Source organism: Eriocheir sinensis, chromosome 41, assembly GCF_024679095.1.
Source record: "Eriocheir sinensis breed Jianghai 21 chromosome 41, ASM2467909v1, whole genome shotgun sequence".
NCBI lineage: Eukaryota > Metazoa > Arthropoda > Malacostraca > Decapoda > Varunidae > Eriocheir > Eriocheir sinensis.
This window is the reverse complement of record NC_066549.1, coordinates 14,943,063-14,957,715: the sequence shown is the minus strand read 5'-3', so window position 1 is coordinate 14,957,715 and position 14,653 is coordinate 14,943,063. Positions and strand designations below refer to the sequence as shown.

At 45.6% G+C, this 14,653-nt stretch overlaps 1 protein-coding gene across 3 annotated transcripts in view; it reads right to left on the bottom strand.

The window, feature by feature from the left end:
* Window positions 1–14,653, bottom strand: part of LOC127009704 (caskin-1-like) — a 61,257-nt gene that overhangs the window by 34,545 nt on the left and 12,059 nt on the right. For 2 of the 3 annotated variants that reach the window (XM_050883042.1, XM_050883043.1), the window contains exon 2: window positions 11,375–12,239. In XM_050883042.1, coding sequence (XP_050738999.1) covers window positions 11,375–11,969 — 595 coding nt within the window. In that variant the 5' untranslated portion in view covers window positions 11,970–12,239. Of the gene's footprint in view, window positions 1–2,281; window positions 2,416–11,374; window positions 12,240–14,653 lie in introns of those variants that run through there. The other variant, XM_050883044.1, reaches the window with a different exon arrangement.

The window sequence follows — 14,653 nt, the reverse complement described above, 5'->3', positions numbered from 1 at the left end:
TCCACACTACAGCTTGTTCAGCAGCAAGAGATCGTCATACTTTATTCGTGCATGTATGTTACTTCATTAGCTTGATTGCTGTGGATAAAAAGGAAGGGATGCAAAGCAGACATGGGGTAATCGTAATCTGTAATCGTAATCGATTACAGTTTTTCAAGTAATCGTAATCGATTACCCTCTTATTTTTTCAGTAATCGTAATCGTAATCGAATACATTAAACATGTAATCGTAATCGTGATTATTTTTGCAATTACATTAGCAAAGTTTTAATTAATAGTTTCTCATACAGCAAGTATGTACTCTAAATATCTGTAGTAATTCAACCAATTAAATATTTAGTATGGTACATGTGTATGAAATTTGCAAGTTCACCTTTCAGTCCTTCCTGTAATCACGATTAATACATCATGTAATCGTAATCGTAATCGATTACACCTAATTTTATTGTAATCGTAATCGTGAAAATATGAAGTAATCGTAATCGTAATCGATTACATAAGTAATCGCCCCATGTCTGATGCTAAGGGTGAGGCGAAACTCGAGCAATGAGGTGTTGCCCGAAGGTGATGGATGCCGCCACACTCACTCACTCATCACAAACACATCAGCAAAAGGAGGAGGAGGAGGAGGAATTAGATTTCAGAAGACGCGTTGAAGGGGTTGAGGGGCCACGTGCTGGACCAAACAAAACCCAACCATGATAGTCCTGACCAACCCGCGTACAGACGGAGGAGCCCGAGGTGACGTCTCGAGGCTGTTTATGTCTCGGCTAAACACAACGTGTTTTAGCATCTGCCGCATCCCTGGCACACACTGGCATGAAATGGGGGTCTTGATCAAAATCTCTCTCTCTCTCTCTCTCTCTCTCTCTCTCTCTCTCTCTCTCTCTCTCTCTCTCTCTCTCTCTCTCTCTCTCTCTCTCTCTCTCTCTCTCTCTCTCTCTCTCTCTCTCTCTCTCTCTCTCTCTCTCTCTCTCTCTCTCTCTCTCTCTCTCTCTCTCTCTCTCTCTCTCTCTCTCTCTCACACACACACACACACACAAAACATCAGTTAGCAGCTTCTAATGGTTGCTTGAGGGGTGGGGGAGGGCGCCTTCCTCACCGTAAGACCCTGACCAGATCGTGTGCGCGCGTGTCTTAGTTTATCTTTTCCATTTTAACACTTATATTAATTTCAGCGAAAGTGTTCCACTGCTCGAAAGTTTACACGAACGGTTTGAAATCAGACTGCTTTCATCTGGCGTGAACTAGGAATCTCAGTTCAAATATGGCAGTCTTCTTCGTTCATTTCATTCACCGTTATCCCCTCCACTTGCATATCCTCACTTAATCAACGGCGCTGCGCTAACCATAGCTACAGGTTTGCCTTGCACACGACGCTAACTTTAGTACACAAGTTAGTCCAGCCGTCGCGGAATAAACCAACACATCACTTCAAAGACACTGGAGACACCTACCATTTTGGCTGCGTTTCTCGAGCCTCCAGCGGACGACAACCAACTCCTGTTGTAACGAGGATCATAGCTAACCTAACCTAACCTGAAGGACGCCACACTTGAATCTCTCCTTGTACTCTACCAGCAGGGCAGCACATCTCACTGCCTTAATTGCGACTACTATTTGCAGTTTTAATTTTCATAAGCTAATTGTCCACAAAATCTTTATTCCGATTCCAGTTTCAGTTAAACTTAAATATGTTGCTTGGTGTCTATTTTTTACGTTACGTTTGCTTTTACTCGTTTTTACTTTTCTTCTGGGTGAGTTCCTTAACCTTAGCACCGCAACTGGTCCCTTCAGTCATTTAATTTAATTTTGGCAAAATATCCAACTGGCAGGCCGAGTTAGGTAGGTAGCTTTGGCTGCGCCACCCCCCTCTCTAACACTTCTCATCTCGGTACTTCGTGCTTAAATGAAGTAGTATGGGTGAAATTTTATTCACGTGTACGTTTTTGGCTCCTGATGTCCAAACCTCCCTCTCTTAGTCATAGAGTAATACCTTGCTTGGTAGCTCATCTCTGTCTCTTTTCCTCCTCACTAGGTTAGTTCTCTACTGACCAAGTCGGCGTCGAAGCGTCCGGTGTATTGTGAATGTATCTCAGAGAAGTCTACTTTGTGTGTCTGAAGTGAACACCTGGAGCCTCTTGGTGTGCTGACTGACAAGTGCAGCCCGTGTGCAAATGATGAGCCTGCTGTCAAATGTACAAACGTGTATGTCGATTTATAAAAGTTTATGAGACAAGCAAAGTTATGATAAACAGGGCAAGGGCTGGTGGTAACTTACGAGTTATTCTAGAGGAGCGCCAGGGGACGGTGAGGGCGTCTGGCGCTACACCGCCAAGTGTCTCTTAAAGACCTGAGAGGCGGCGGCGCCTTAGCCACATTCACCTGAACCATGCCTCCGCTTGCCCACCCCATCGCACCATTACACTCTCTCCACCCTCTGCCACACTTGCCAGGTTCCACGGCCCTCAGCAACCGCGGAACAATGAGAAAATATGGTGTATGAAGTTGTTAAACGTGATGAAATAAATATTCACCGAATAGGTAGCTGGAGACACGCGGAGGCCACGCCTATAATATAATGAGGTATATACAGGGGCCGAGGAGGTGCAGCAAGCGTGTGTAAATAACGTGTGTGTGTGTGTGTGTGTGTGTGTGTTTAGGTGCTGCCTATAGTGCCGGTAGGCATTCTTGAGGGGTCTCTTGAACGATCCCAGCCCGTTCGTGGCGCAGGCGAATTGTATTTTTAGTGGCTGCCGTGATATATGACTCATGCTTGGCCCATGCTGCCCCCGGTGCTGCTCTTGACCGAAATCGATGAAGTTAGGGTTGATTGAAGATCTGGGCAGCATGCGGGTAATCATCCACAACTCGGCGATGGTTGAAAATCGTCAGTGGGACTCGAACCTACGGCCTTCAAGAATAGATTAGACAAGTATTTCGAATCCAACCAGCAACTAAGATATTACTCATTGTCGTAATAACGTTAAGTTCTTTCGAATACTGGTGTCCTTGTCCGCTTTTATCACCCGGTTAGTGGTAGCAGTAATGGTAGTTCTTTCCTCTTTCCTACATAATTTCCATGCAGTTTTTCCATGCTGCATGGTTCTTTTTCCTTTCCTGCCAGCTTTGGCTGGAGGGATGGGGGGGTGGGGAGGAGCCTTCGCCTTTGCTGTCCTTCATCTTCCACCTTTGATTAGATAGTTATTGTAGCTTGTCACAAACAGCCTCGTAAGGACCAGCAGGTCTGCTGTTGTTTGTTCCTTTTGTAGGTCCCCGGGGTCACCACGCCCGCACACTGACCACTCGGCATGCGTATCTATCTACGTATGTACTATCTATCTATGTATCAGTCTATCCCCATATACCTACCGTACCTGTATATATAGTTTACTCTAGCCCTTCTAGTTCTTACTTTCATATTTTTGACATTCTACATGAAATCTTTTGCTTGGTTTGTTATTTTTCCGCCTATGTTGATTAGTGCCTTTCCTCCTGCTTCCTGTAGTGCCTCCATTACAATTTTAGTTAATGTGTGATTTGCCTTCTCTATACCCCCTTTTATCTCTTCAAATAGCTTCGATAATTATCGAATATTATTATTATGTATATTATGTTACATTATGTATATTTAAACTAAGTTCGTAAGCCTCATCAGAGACTGCAAGAATATTAAGATGATTCTCATTCATTAACTTTTCTTTCTCTCTCATCAGTCTAAGCCCACTTTACAGCTTACCAATTGTCTTTGTTTGTTTAGTAGTGACAGGACTGACATCCTTCACTGTGCTCGTGTGTGTGTGTGTGTGTGTGTGTGTGTGTGTGTGTGTGTGTGTGTGTGTGTGTGTGTGTATCTATCTATCCATCTATCTATCTACACACTTCTTTGGTAAGATATCTTACTATATTTTCTTTTATAGTTTTTGAACTGAGTAATTTATATACTGATTAATTAGTTACAGTAAGCAAGTAATTATTTATGACATTTACTCGAATTTATCTACATATTACGTCGAACTACAATGATTATCATTTACTTATACAGTATTCATATTATGACAACAACAACAAAAATACAAGTGCAATGGAATACAAATCTTTACCCTAACACGCGTAGGCCGAGCAACTGCATCATAAACACAAGGTTACTCATAAAGGCTGTGAGACTAAGAGGCAAGGTATCCTAGCGCACTACGAATAGCAACAACAGGTGTGCAGATCTTAACTATCGCATGGGCACAAGACGAGCACAACATTAGGTAATGGTAAGCGAGTGTCGGCGTGTGGGCACGAGTCCATGCCCTGATCCTCACCGGGCTGCGGACCTGTCTCACCACCGAATCTTGCTACGGACGTCAGTCATATACGTACACTTGTAAAATATTAAACTCGTTTCTAAATTCTGAAGCGCTTGGACGCGCCACAGAGAATGAGTGACAGTGAAGAAGCATGACCTCTGCCTGGCAGCCGCGGTGCTCACCGTAAGCTCGTTCAAATTTATGAATAATAATAATGACTGAAATGAATACTATAATATAAATACGACACGACATGACTAAGAGTATATTGAAAGAAAATGTATTCATTCTGAATTGTCAGTAAATCACGTGCAATTCAAGGCATTCACACAGCGGCAGAACAATAGTTCGAAGGATTAGATATTACTTTATCATTCCCACTCTTGTAAATTTTCAGTTACTGGTTGTTGTATTTAAAAAAATCCCGTACCATTATTATCATCATTAATAATAAAAATAATATAATTTATATTCAATAAGAGATTAGCATTCTGCGATTAATAGCCATGCTACTGATACCAGTCCAAGTGTACAAAAATGTCTTGCTGGCTTCTCCATTCCCCCCGCCATGCCAGCCAAAGTGACCGACCAGTGACTGTCGGAACCAGCCGCAGGAAATATCTCGAAAGAGTCTCGAATTCCGCTCACGATGGATCGACTACACCATTAATATAAACATTTCAAATCCTGTCGTTTTTGCATCAGTATAAAACATTTGCGTCGCTCACACTTTATGGAGCACTGTGTCAACCCATACGGTTTGGGCAGAGGAAAACAGCCCAGACAAAGGACAACTAGCAGACTCGGGTGTAAGGCAAGGCAGGACATGCCAGAGAGGTGAGGAAACTTTGGACCCTCTCACACGCCATGAATCGCCCACCTGGGCCACCATGTCCGTCCTATCCTGCAGGTGTAGGCGAGCGGACGTGGGAAGAGCATGCCAGGTTTCCATGGGGAGGATGTTGCTTGGGCGTCTGATGCATTGAGGCAGGTGTGTTTACACTGAAAACACATGCATGGGAATGAAGGTCAAGAATGATTTAGAGAAAAATTCAATTTTTTCCCCTCTCTCTCTGTGTATAAAGTGTAAACGTCACGACTCTAATACAAGGGGGCGTTATCCTCCAACAAAATGATACTCCACGACCACAGACAAAGGAACACGACTTTAGCCATATTTATAGTACCCAATTTTTTTTTATGCATTTGTGTGGTCATTGAGGGCACCAGTGTGGTAGCAAGGCATGAATGCCGGTCATTCTTCTTCTCTGTCTAAGTGGATGAAAACACTACACGGCGACGCAACCCAAGGTGCCGAGGCGACGTGCAAAAAGTGTTGCGAATTTCAACGATTTCGACGAATACTTTTCCTGGCAGTGTCATGGGTTTCCCTCTTCCGTGCCTCAATGACTTAAGAAAATAATTTCAAAGTGACCCGAGTGAGCTGAGAGAACAATACATTAAAACGCCTCTGCTACAATACCAATCATGCACAAATTTGCAACAGCAGCTAAACTTATTGCCACTACATCGAGTTCTCCCCGACGCACTGACCTACTACACAACGCGGCTGCCTTAAACCACCCAACAGCGATATCGGACATAATACAAACCATTACTTCGCATACACGCACAAAGAAAACGGACAACGGCAGAAAGGGTACCTTCTTGATATAAAAGAAAAGGTCTTTTTACACCACCAGCTATGAGATCGTGATGGAGCAAAACAAATGCTTACCCGGTGGCGTGTTGCATTTCTTTAGATTATACGTTGGGGAGAAAACAGGATCTGGGTTAGTTGACCGGCGACTACGGATGAGGGAACCAGACGATGGAAGGGAAGGAAACGAGGGAGGAGAAAACGAAGAGTGGGTAAAAGTGAAAAGGATCTGGGTAAAATGAAAGCCATCATGCGGACAGGGAAGGTAGTAATGTGTGTGTGTGTGTGTGTGTGTGTGTGTGTGTGTGTGTGTGTGTGTGTGTGTGTGTGTGTGTGTGTGTGTGTGTGTGTGTTCATTGGCTCAATCTCTCTGCTCATATCTTCGTTTGTTTTTCTCATAACTGTTTTTTTTTTTTGTTACGTAGCAGAATAATACGTTATTCCTTAAGGCTTAATCTTTACAGGATAGCTACCGCTACAACTAAAACATCACGCTACAACTAAAACATCACGCTACAACTAAAACATCAGTTACATGTCCAATATTTGGAGCAGGAAAAGATTTACAATTGCGATCTTTTCCCACATGTGAAGATGTGATGCATACATACATACATGCTTACATACACACACAGAGCGAACATAGCGACGGTGACGGTAACGTCATATTCTTGAGTGTCCTCGCAAGGTCACTCTGACCCCTCACCCCTTGGAGGTAGAGGAGCTCTAATCCTAAAGGTGCTGAGAAAATACCATCTGGAGATACAGTGGTAATGTAAAGTTGTGGGCATACGCTATAGCTACGCGTGGTCTTAGTGTTCATTTTCGTCACATATGACCACTGAACCTGTGGCAAGAACCCATTACCCGTGACCCGGGCAGGTGTGGCATCCGGGTTACCACAGTTTACCTTCCTATGGTATCCCCAGGTACTTATTTATCGACAACTCCGAAAGGGAGGATGAACATCTGGATGAGATGCGCGCCGACTGCACGGGTCGGGCTTCGAATCCGGTTCCAGGGATTTGTAGCTAGGTACGCTGCGCATGCTAACCATTGCACCACGGAAGTGCAGGTTTACTAGGGTGGGATATATATATATATATATATATATATATATATATATATATATATATATATATATATATATATATATATATATATATATATATATATGAAGGCCCTGTTAGCGAGACACTGGTGGTGTTGAGGGAAGAGGAAGAGCAGCCGAGGCGGGCTGAGAAGTACGAGAGAGGGCTGTGGCGGGGAGACGCCTCACCCTTCATTATCTCCACAACACAATAACAAGGCGCAGTGTTTTACGAGATGACTCATGCAACACTGTCCGCCGCCTCGTCCCAGACAGAACACAGCAGAGTCAAAGCCTCTACGGGAAAGTATATTTAATGATTCTGCCGCAGAGAAATAGGTGCCACATTACAGTGGTGCCAAAGATGGAGAAAGAAACACACGTTTACTGCTCAGAATACTTGATGTTTTATTCATGGATGTACTCTCTCTCTCTCTTACACACACACACACACACACACACACACACACACACACACACACACACACACACACACACACACACACACACACACACACACACACACACACACACACACACACACACACACACACACACACACACACACACACACACACACACACACACACACACACACACACACACACACACACACACACACACACACACACACACACACACACACACACACACACACACACAGCCTGGGTAATGATTCAGCGTGCAGTCTTAAGAGAAGGCATTTTAACTTTCCTTAACGTGAGGAACATCAAGATGGAGTACTACTTGGCTGATAACTGTCCATAAATAGCGCTGACTGAATAATTGTGGACGTGATTAATTATAGTGATCTGTTGGTTCGATGTTCGATCCTAGCCCATTTCATTGCATTACTCGTCAGGTATACCATTCACTCGTTAAAGGGTCCATGGCAAAGCTGGAGATCTGAGGTGCTAAGACCTAGTGTAAACTGATCAGGTCTCATCTTCAAATTGATACCTGATCAACCGCCCTCCTCCCCCCCTAAAAAATCACATAATAATATAATTAATAGTAATAGTAATAATAATAATAATAATAATAATAATAACAAAATACGACTATGAACTGAAAATAATCTTATAGTAAAGAAAATATAATGACAAACAAACAAACCGACCGACTTGCAGACAGATATATAACTGCGAAATCATTGTAACCATCTCCTCTAGTAGTGGGAAAGGCGATCTTGAATAACGATTTTCATGTGTTCTCTTCCCGTCCTTGCTACATAGTATTCCTTTCCTTGGAGTGGGTGCCCAGGGGACACAGGCCGGACGAAGCCAATGCCTCAGTAACGTGTCTCCCACCCCTCTCTCCATGCCTCAACCCCCCACGCGCTGCTCCCCACAAAAGCACTTTCCCCGCCAACACACGCACTCCCTCCTCCTACTCCTCCACTTAATCTTGTCTTCCCTTGGGCACTGCAATTTTATCCCCCCACAACTTCCTCTCTCTCTCTCTCTCTCTCTCTCTCTCTCTCTCTCTCTCTCTCTCTCTCTCTCTCTCTCAGGCGCAAGCACACACACACACACACACACACACACACACACACACACACACACTAAACTCTACACTTTAATGCCTCCTCAGCGACGACCATGAAGTAAACTACCCCCCAAAAAAAAAAAAAAAAAAATGCAGCTCGGGCAAAACAATAAAAGGTGCCACTATAAACTCAGGAGCAATAATTATATGGATCAGAGCTTTTTATAGAGCCTGCCCGGGCCTGCAAATGAGCATAATATTGATTTCCTCTTACTGAGTGCCTTCCACGTCTTTCTCTTGGCCACGGCAGCAAATCACAGCGACAAATAAGGTTGGCGAATATGCTCTACGTCAAGGGGATCATGTTGTGACTTCCTTGAATAAGCGAAGGTGTTGCTTTATATGTGCTGTGGCGGTGTTTTGACTAGCAGCGACTGAGGTGCGTGAGGGCGTCCTTGGTCGTGTTCTGTTTTTTAGACATGATGTGTGTGTGTGTGTGTGTGTGTGTGTGTGTGTGTGTGTGTGTGTGTGTGTGTGTGTGTGTGTGTGTGTGTGTGATATTGAGTGCAAACCTGTGTGAGGATGAAACTACGAGTCTCGCAATACATTATAAGCAAACTACGTGGCCATCCATCCGTGTCTCTCCGCCCGAGCCCCTCGCGCCCTGGGCCCTGCATGCCACAGCGTCGTGCCGGCGAAGCTTCTGGGTAGGTATTCTCAGACGCTTCCGCCTCTCACATCAACGATTTCCAAAGGCCAAAAAGGAGATCAATCGTATTCTAATGAGTGGTTTCTTAGGGTCGTATTACAAGACATTTCGCCGCCCAAGAACACACATTTAACAAGGCTTTCGTAGGAGTTGTAGGCATTTCCGGGAGTAGTTTTATGACCCTGTTGCTAGTATGACCCTTCCTCTGTACCGTGAACCTGAAGAAACACTCATTAGAACCCGACTGACCCCCTCTTTGACCTTTAGAAATAGGTGATGTGTGAAGCGAAAGTGTCTTACAATCCCGCCCTTAGGTTCACAGTATAGCAGAAGGGTTAAACTACCACCAGGGTCATTCAACTACCCCTGGAAATGCCCACACCTAATACCTTGTCAAATATGTGAGCTTGGGCGCTGAAATGTTTAAGAATATGGCCCCTGATCCTGCCTCTTGTGGCCTCCTAACCGACGGCAAGGATACGCTGATACCGGACACCGCTACACGGAAGCCGAGACTAGGGACATCCCACCGAACCTGAGGCCTTTCGATCTCGTTTTCGTTTTCCTCTGAATATCCTCAAAGGTACATCCTCCTCCACTCCTACGTAGGGCCGATGCAGATGTAGAGTGGGAGACAGGTATATGGCTGGTGTAGGGGGAGGGGAGGTGTGGCTGGTGAAGGGTGAGTGGCAGGTGTGGCTGGTGTAGGGCAACCAGGTGTGGGTCACTTCGTTGCGTGCGTGGATCTGACGTGAAAGGGAGGCGGGGCGGCGGGCGGGAGGGGTGGGGCTGAGAGGGCTGCCGAACGTAACTCGCGGGTAGGAGAACCGGGCAGCCCAACGCGACCATTACACCGCCGCCCAGACAAAGGACACTTTCCACCTGGTCCAGCCTGCCCACTGCACCATGTCTTACCCGCATCACATACCACGCCCGACCCTCACCTCTATAGCGCAGACTAGATTTCGTTCTCATCTCTATCCACCTTCAGATCCCACCCTACCAGGCCATGCCCACCTTGCCAAGACCGTCATACCCTCCTTGAATTTTAACCACAAAAGGTTACACAGCTCCTCCACAGTAACCTTGTGTCCGGGTTCACGTCAGACCGTAATGCATTAATCGAAAGTGTTTTGCTTTTACTTTGTTCGTGTGTGTGTGTGTGTGTGTGTGTGTGTGTGTGTGTGTGTGTGTGTGTGTGTGTGTGTGTGTGTGTGTGAGAGAGAGAGAGAGAGAGAGAGAGAGAGAGAGAGAGAGAGAGAGAGAGAGAGAGAGTTAAAAAGGCTCAGGGACCAAGGTGTCGGCTCTGGGGATCCCGCGACGTAGACAAAGGGTTAAGCTACGGGCGCTGCGGCGACTCGGCAGACGTGACTGTGGCTCCCAAGGTCAGTTCAACACTATGACGCTACAGTGCCAGGCCATCTTAATCCTTCTGTCGCCTTGCATCTGCGTCGACGACCTTCATCGTGACACAAACACCGCTCAGAACACTCGGAAGGACCATGGTTCAAGGACTTAATAATTCTGCTTGGTTTTTCTCCTCCGTCGACTCCTCCTCCTCCTCCTCTGTGAGTGCATCTTCATTGAGTCTCATGAACATCAAAAACTATAATGAACAACGCTGCCTGCTAACACTGGGTTTATCCTTGAGTCGTTCCCATGGTCCCCCAATGGTTGGGTTGCTTGCTTGGTAACCTCATCCTTGGAAGATTACAATGCATCTTGAGGTTATGCCGGCTTCAAGGGACCGGGGATGATGAAATGCGTGGAGGAGAGGACAGAAAGGAAGAATAAACGGGGAGTAAAATAATAAAAAATAAGGAGGTAAGTGAAAAAGAAGTCCTACATTTATAAAATAAGAAGGGAACGCTAAAATTAGGCAAATTAATTATGCACAAAAAAGCAGAAAAATGTGTGTGTGTGTGTGTGTGTGTGTGTGTGTGTGTGTGTGTGTGTGTGTGTGTGTGTGTAGCTGAGAGCCATTTAGAGCAGTGAGCGTAAAAATGCATGGTGTCAGCACCGAATGTATATACTACAAGTGATCACTGGGCGTGTTCCCGGGAGGGTCAGGCAAGATAACATTGCACCAGGGGAATCAGCAGCCGCCTCGTGCATGAACAACAACTTACGTTTGAGCAGGGAGCGCCAACTGCCGAAGGTGCGGATGTTGGTCCGTCTGATGCCGCCGCTTCCCCTTCCAGTTACGAAGTTGGCGCCACTGCTGCAGGTGGAGGCGGCACTGCGTGAAGATGCAGTGGAAGAAGCGGAAGAGGAGGAGGAGTGCGGGGAGGCGCAGTGAGTGCTGCAAGGGAGCCGTGACGGATGGAAGCAGATGAGACGCAAATCCTCGGCTGATGTAGCTGCTGAATGCAGATCGGTGAAGGAGTGCGAACGGCCGGTACTGTACAAGGATGACCGGCCGACGGAGGACCTGTCCAGAGACGCTCTGCCTAGGGTGGACCTTCCAAGTGTTAAGAAAGACGGTTCTAGCTCCTCTTCCTCCAAGTACTCCTCCTCTTCCTCTTCCTCGGGCTGCATTAGGGGTGAGGCGAGGGACGCTCGCAGCTCAGCCACAAGGGCGGCCGCCTCCTCCCCCGCCGTCCACATGAGCGATTCATCACTGCGGGCGCGGCTTAAATCCAGGTACGAGTAGGTTGGTCCCGTATCGGCAAAGCTCTGGTAAGTGGAGGACAGTTCCCGCTGCTTGCCCGGTCGTGTCACCATCTTGACGGCGTTGTGTGCAGAGGACGGACTGATGCAAGATGGTAGGGAGCGTTAGCCCCGACAGTGGGCAGTAAGAGCCTCTTGATTCTTGTTATTCATCTTATTGATACATTGTTCACATATATGACCCTACGGTCATCAGACACCATCACCTCCAACACTTTACAATCATGGTATACCGAGGCTACCGCGTATACTTCCAATGTAAGCAAAACATTGACTGACTCTCCATTAATACTCGATCTTCATATAATTTACTCAATGTTCAAACTGAAAACAAGAGAAGGTGTCATTCAACAAACCAAACAGGGTTGAAAAGGTATGTGATATATATGTATATGTATATGTATATATATATATATATATATATATATATATATATATATATATATATATATATATATATATATATATATGTACATCAGCAATACATAACCAGACAAATTAACAGTGGACGCACGATATATTTCTCGTTAAAATGAGTTTGTGCATGGCGGATGTTTGCCTGTGATATAGTGACTCAGCTGCCTAGTGACAACACTACTGAACACAGAAAGTTTAACATGAACGAATAATATCCATCACTTACGAACATTTCCCCTTCACAGCTGCATAATATGTTTAGCGCGAACATGTTCTCTCTCTCACACACACACACACACACACACACACGTCACTTTCTCCGCGGGCTATCATAGTGCCCCTGACAATGCCACTCGTACAATCTGTATCCTCCCTAGACTAAGCTCTCTCCTTTGGATACTCAACAAAGACAGCTGACAGCGAATAAAAAAAAGAAAAAGAAAAAAAAAATAACGACAAGTCTGTATATTTAGATGCGTCCCGCAGCTGGACCTTTAATACTTTCACTAAGGGTCGCCCATCAAGATAATTTCTCTGCCGGCTTCATGCTTGTCATCGGACAATGTTTGTAGGCCAGCGGCCGCCGCTCGCAAGACTGATGGGTATTCACTTAAAAACTTCACTATAACATTGTGGTCAGTTTATTTAACCACTGAATTACCCTCACTAAAAGCAAAGACTTTCACTAAGACATACATAATTAGTATACAAAAAAAATGGTTTTACAAATCTTCGTGTAACTATTCTTATATTTTCGAGGTAAATTTTTTTTAAGGACAATGATTCATCAGAGTTTAAAATGCCAAAGTAATGGCTGCAAGCCGCCACTATGCAAAGGAACAGCCAGCAGGAGAGAGAACGTTGTTCCTCTCCATCAGCCTTGATTGGGTAATGGGTTCTCATCCACCACAGGCTTATGGGCAAATGTGACGAAGATTAGCACCGAGGCCACACGTAGCTATGATGTATGCCCCAACACCTTTCTGTTTAGTGTGGAACACAACCCGTTTCAGTTCCTGGCGGGCAGGAACGCAAAGCTCATGCCAGAGATGCTGCGGCTACTGTTGCTGCAAGCGGATGAACGTGAAGGATAAGCGCTGAATATACACACGCAACCAACAACGACGACGACAATAACAACAAAACAAGAACTATTACACAAGCGAAAAGCAAATACTTCATGAATTTCCATTCTGGTCCATGGTCGACGGTTCGTCGTCATTTCTACAGCTGGTGATGTAATCACTATTTTTATTCCAGTCTGTTAAGCCAAACTACTATAAAACTTGCGTTTTCAATTCCTACTTGTCCACCCGCCCTCTTCGCGCGCGCGCGTGTGTGTGTGTATGTGTGTGTGTGTGTGTGTGTGTGTGTGTGTGTGTGTGTGTGTGAGAGAGAGAGAGAGAGAGAGAGAGGAAAAGGCTGAAGTTCGAAATATTCTCATAGGAAATTACTAAAGGTGGTCATGGAGGTTAAGGGATGACGAGCAGGTTATCGCTATGCCATGACACGGTGGCTCTTCCTCTTCGCCACCCTCAACCCCACCACCACCATCACTACCCAACCATCACTACCACCACCACCGCTCTCAAGGGCATGGCAAACTTCCACAACACGCAAGACTCATGGCACTCGAGGTAAATAACTACTCGTCTTTGAGGTGGGAGGTGACAATGATAACGGAAGTCTACTCGTGTGTGTGTGTGTGTGTGTGTGTGTGTGTGTGTGTGTGTGTGAGAGAGTAAGGCGGGCTGCAGCAAAAATGGGGTTGCGGTGGGGCTGAGGCGGAGTGATGAGGGAGGGGTGAAAGGGTTCTCTTATCAGGGTGTTTGTTGACGTAGCTCCCAGGGCTGTGCTTATACCTCTCCCGAGCCGCCATCCTCCCCTACCGCTGCTTGTCTACCCCAGGCCTCCGCTCCCCCCCCCCTTTTTTTTTTTTACTTATTTTCACTTATAGGGTAGATAATCCTCCTCATACAAAAGCATGTCATCTCTAACACATAATGAAGCATCTTGCTGGCATCCCCGTTCAGTGCTGAGCCATTCCAGGCTACCTATGTCCACTTACTCTTTCTGCGTGCTCTTCCTCTCAACAAGTAAGCTTCAAAATAACAAACACTGGTACACTGCAGTGTCTGGAGCCGCTCTCTGTTCGCACCCCATCATTCCCTGCAAACGGGGCGACTGTTTTATAATTTTCTAAACCTCTGTCCTCAAACTTTCTTCCCTCCCATCACATCAGTGTGCTTCTGGTGAATAATACAAGCATCTTAGTATTCTGATACTGTGTAATACTAAGATGCTTCCTGAGCAAAGAGAAA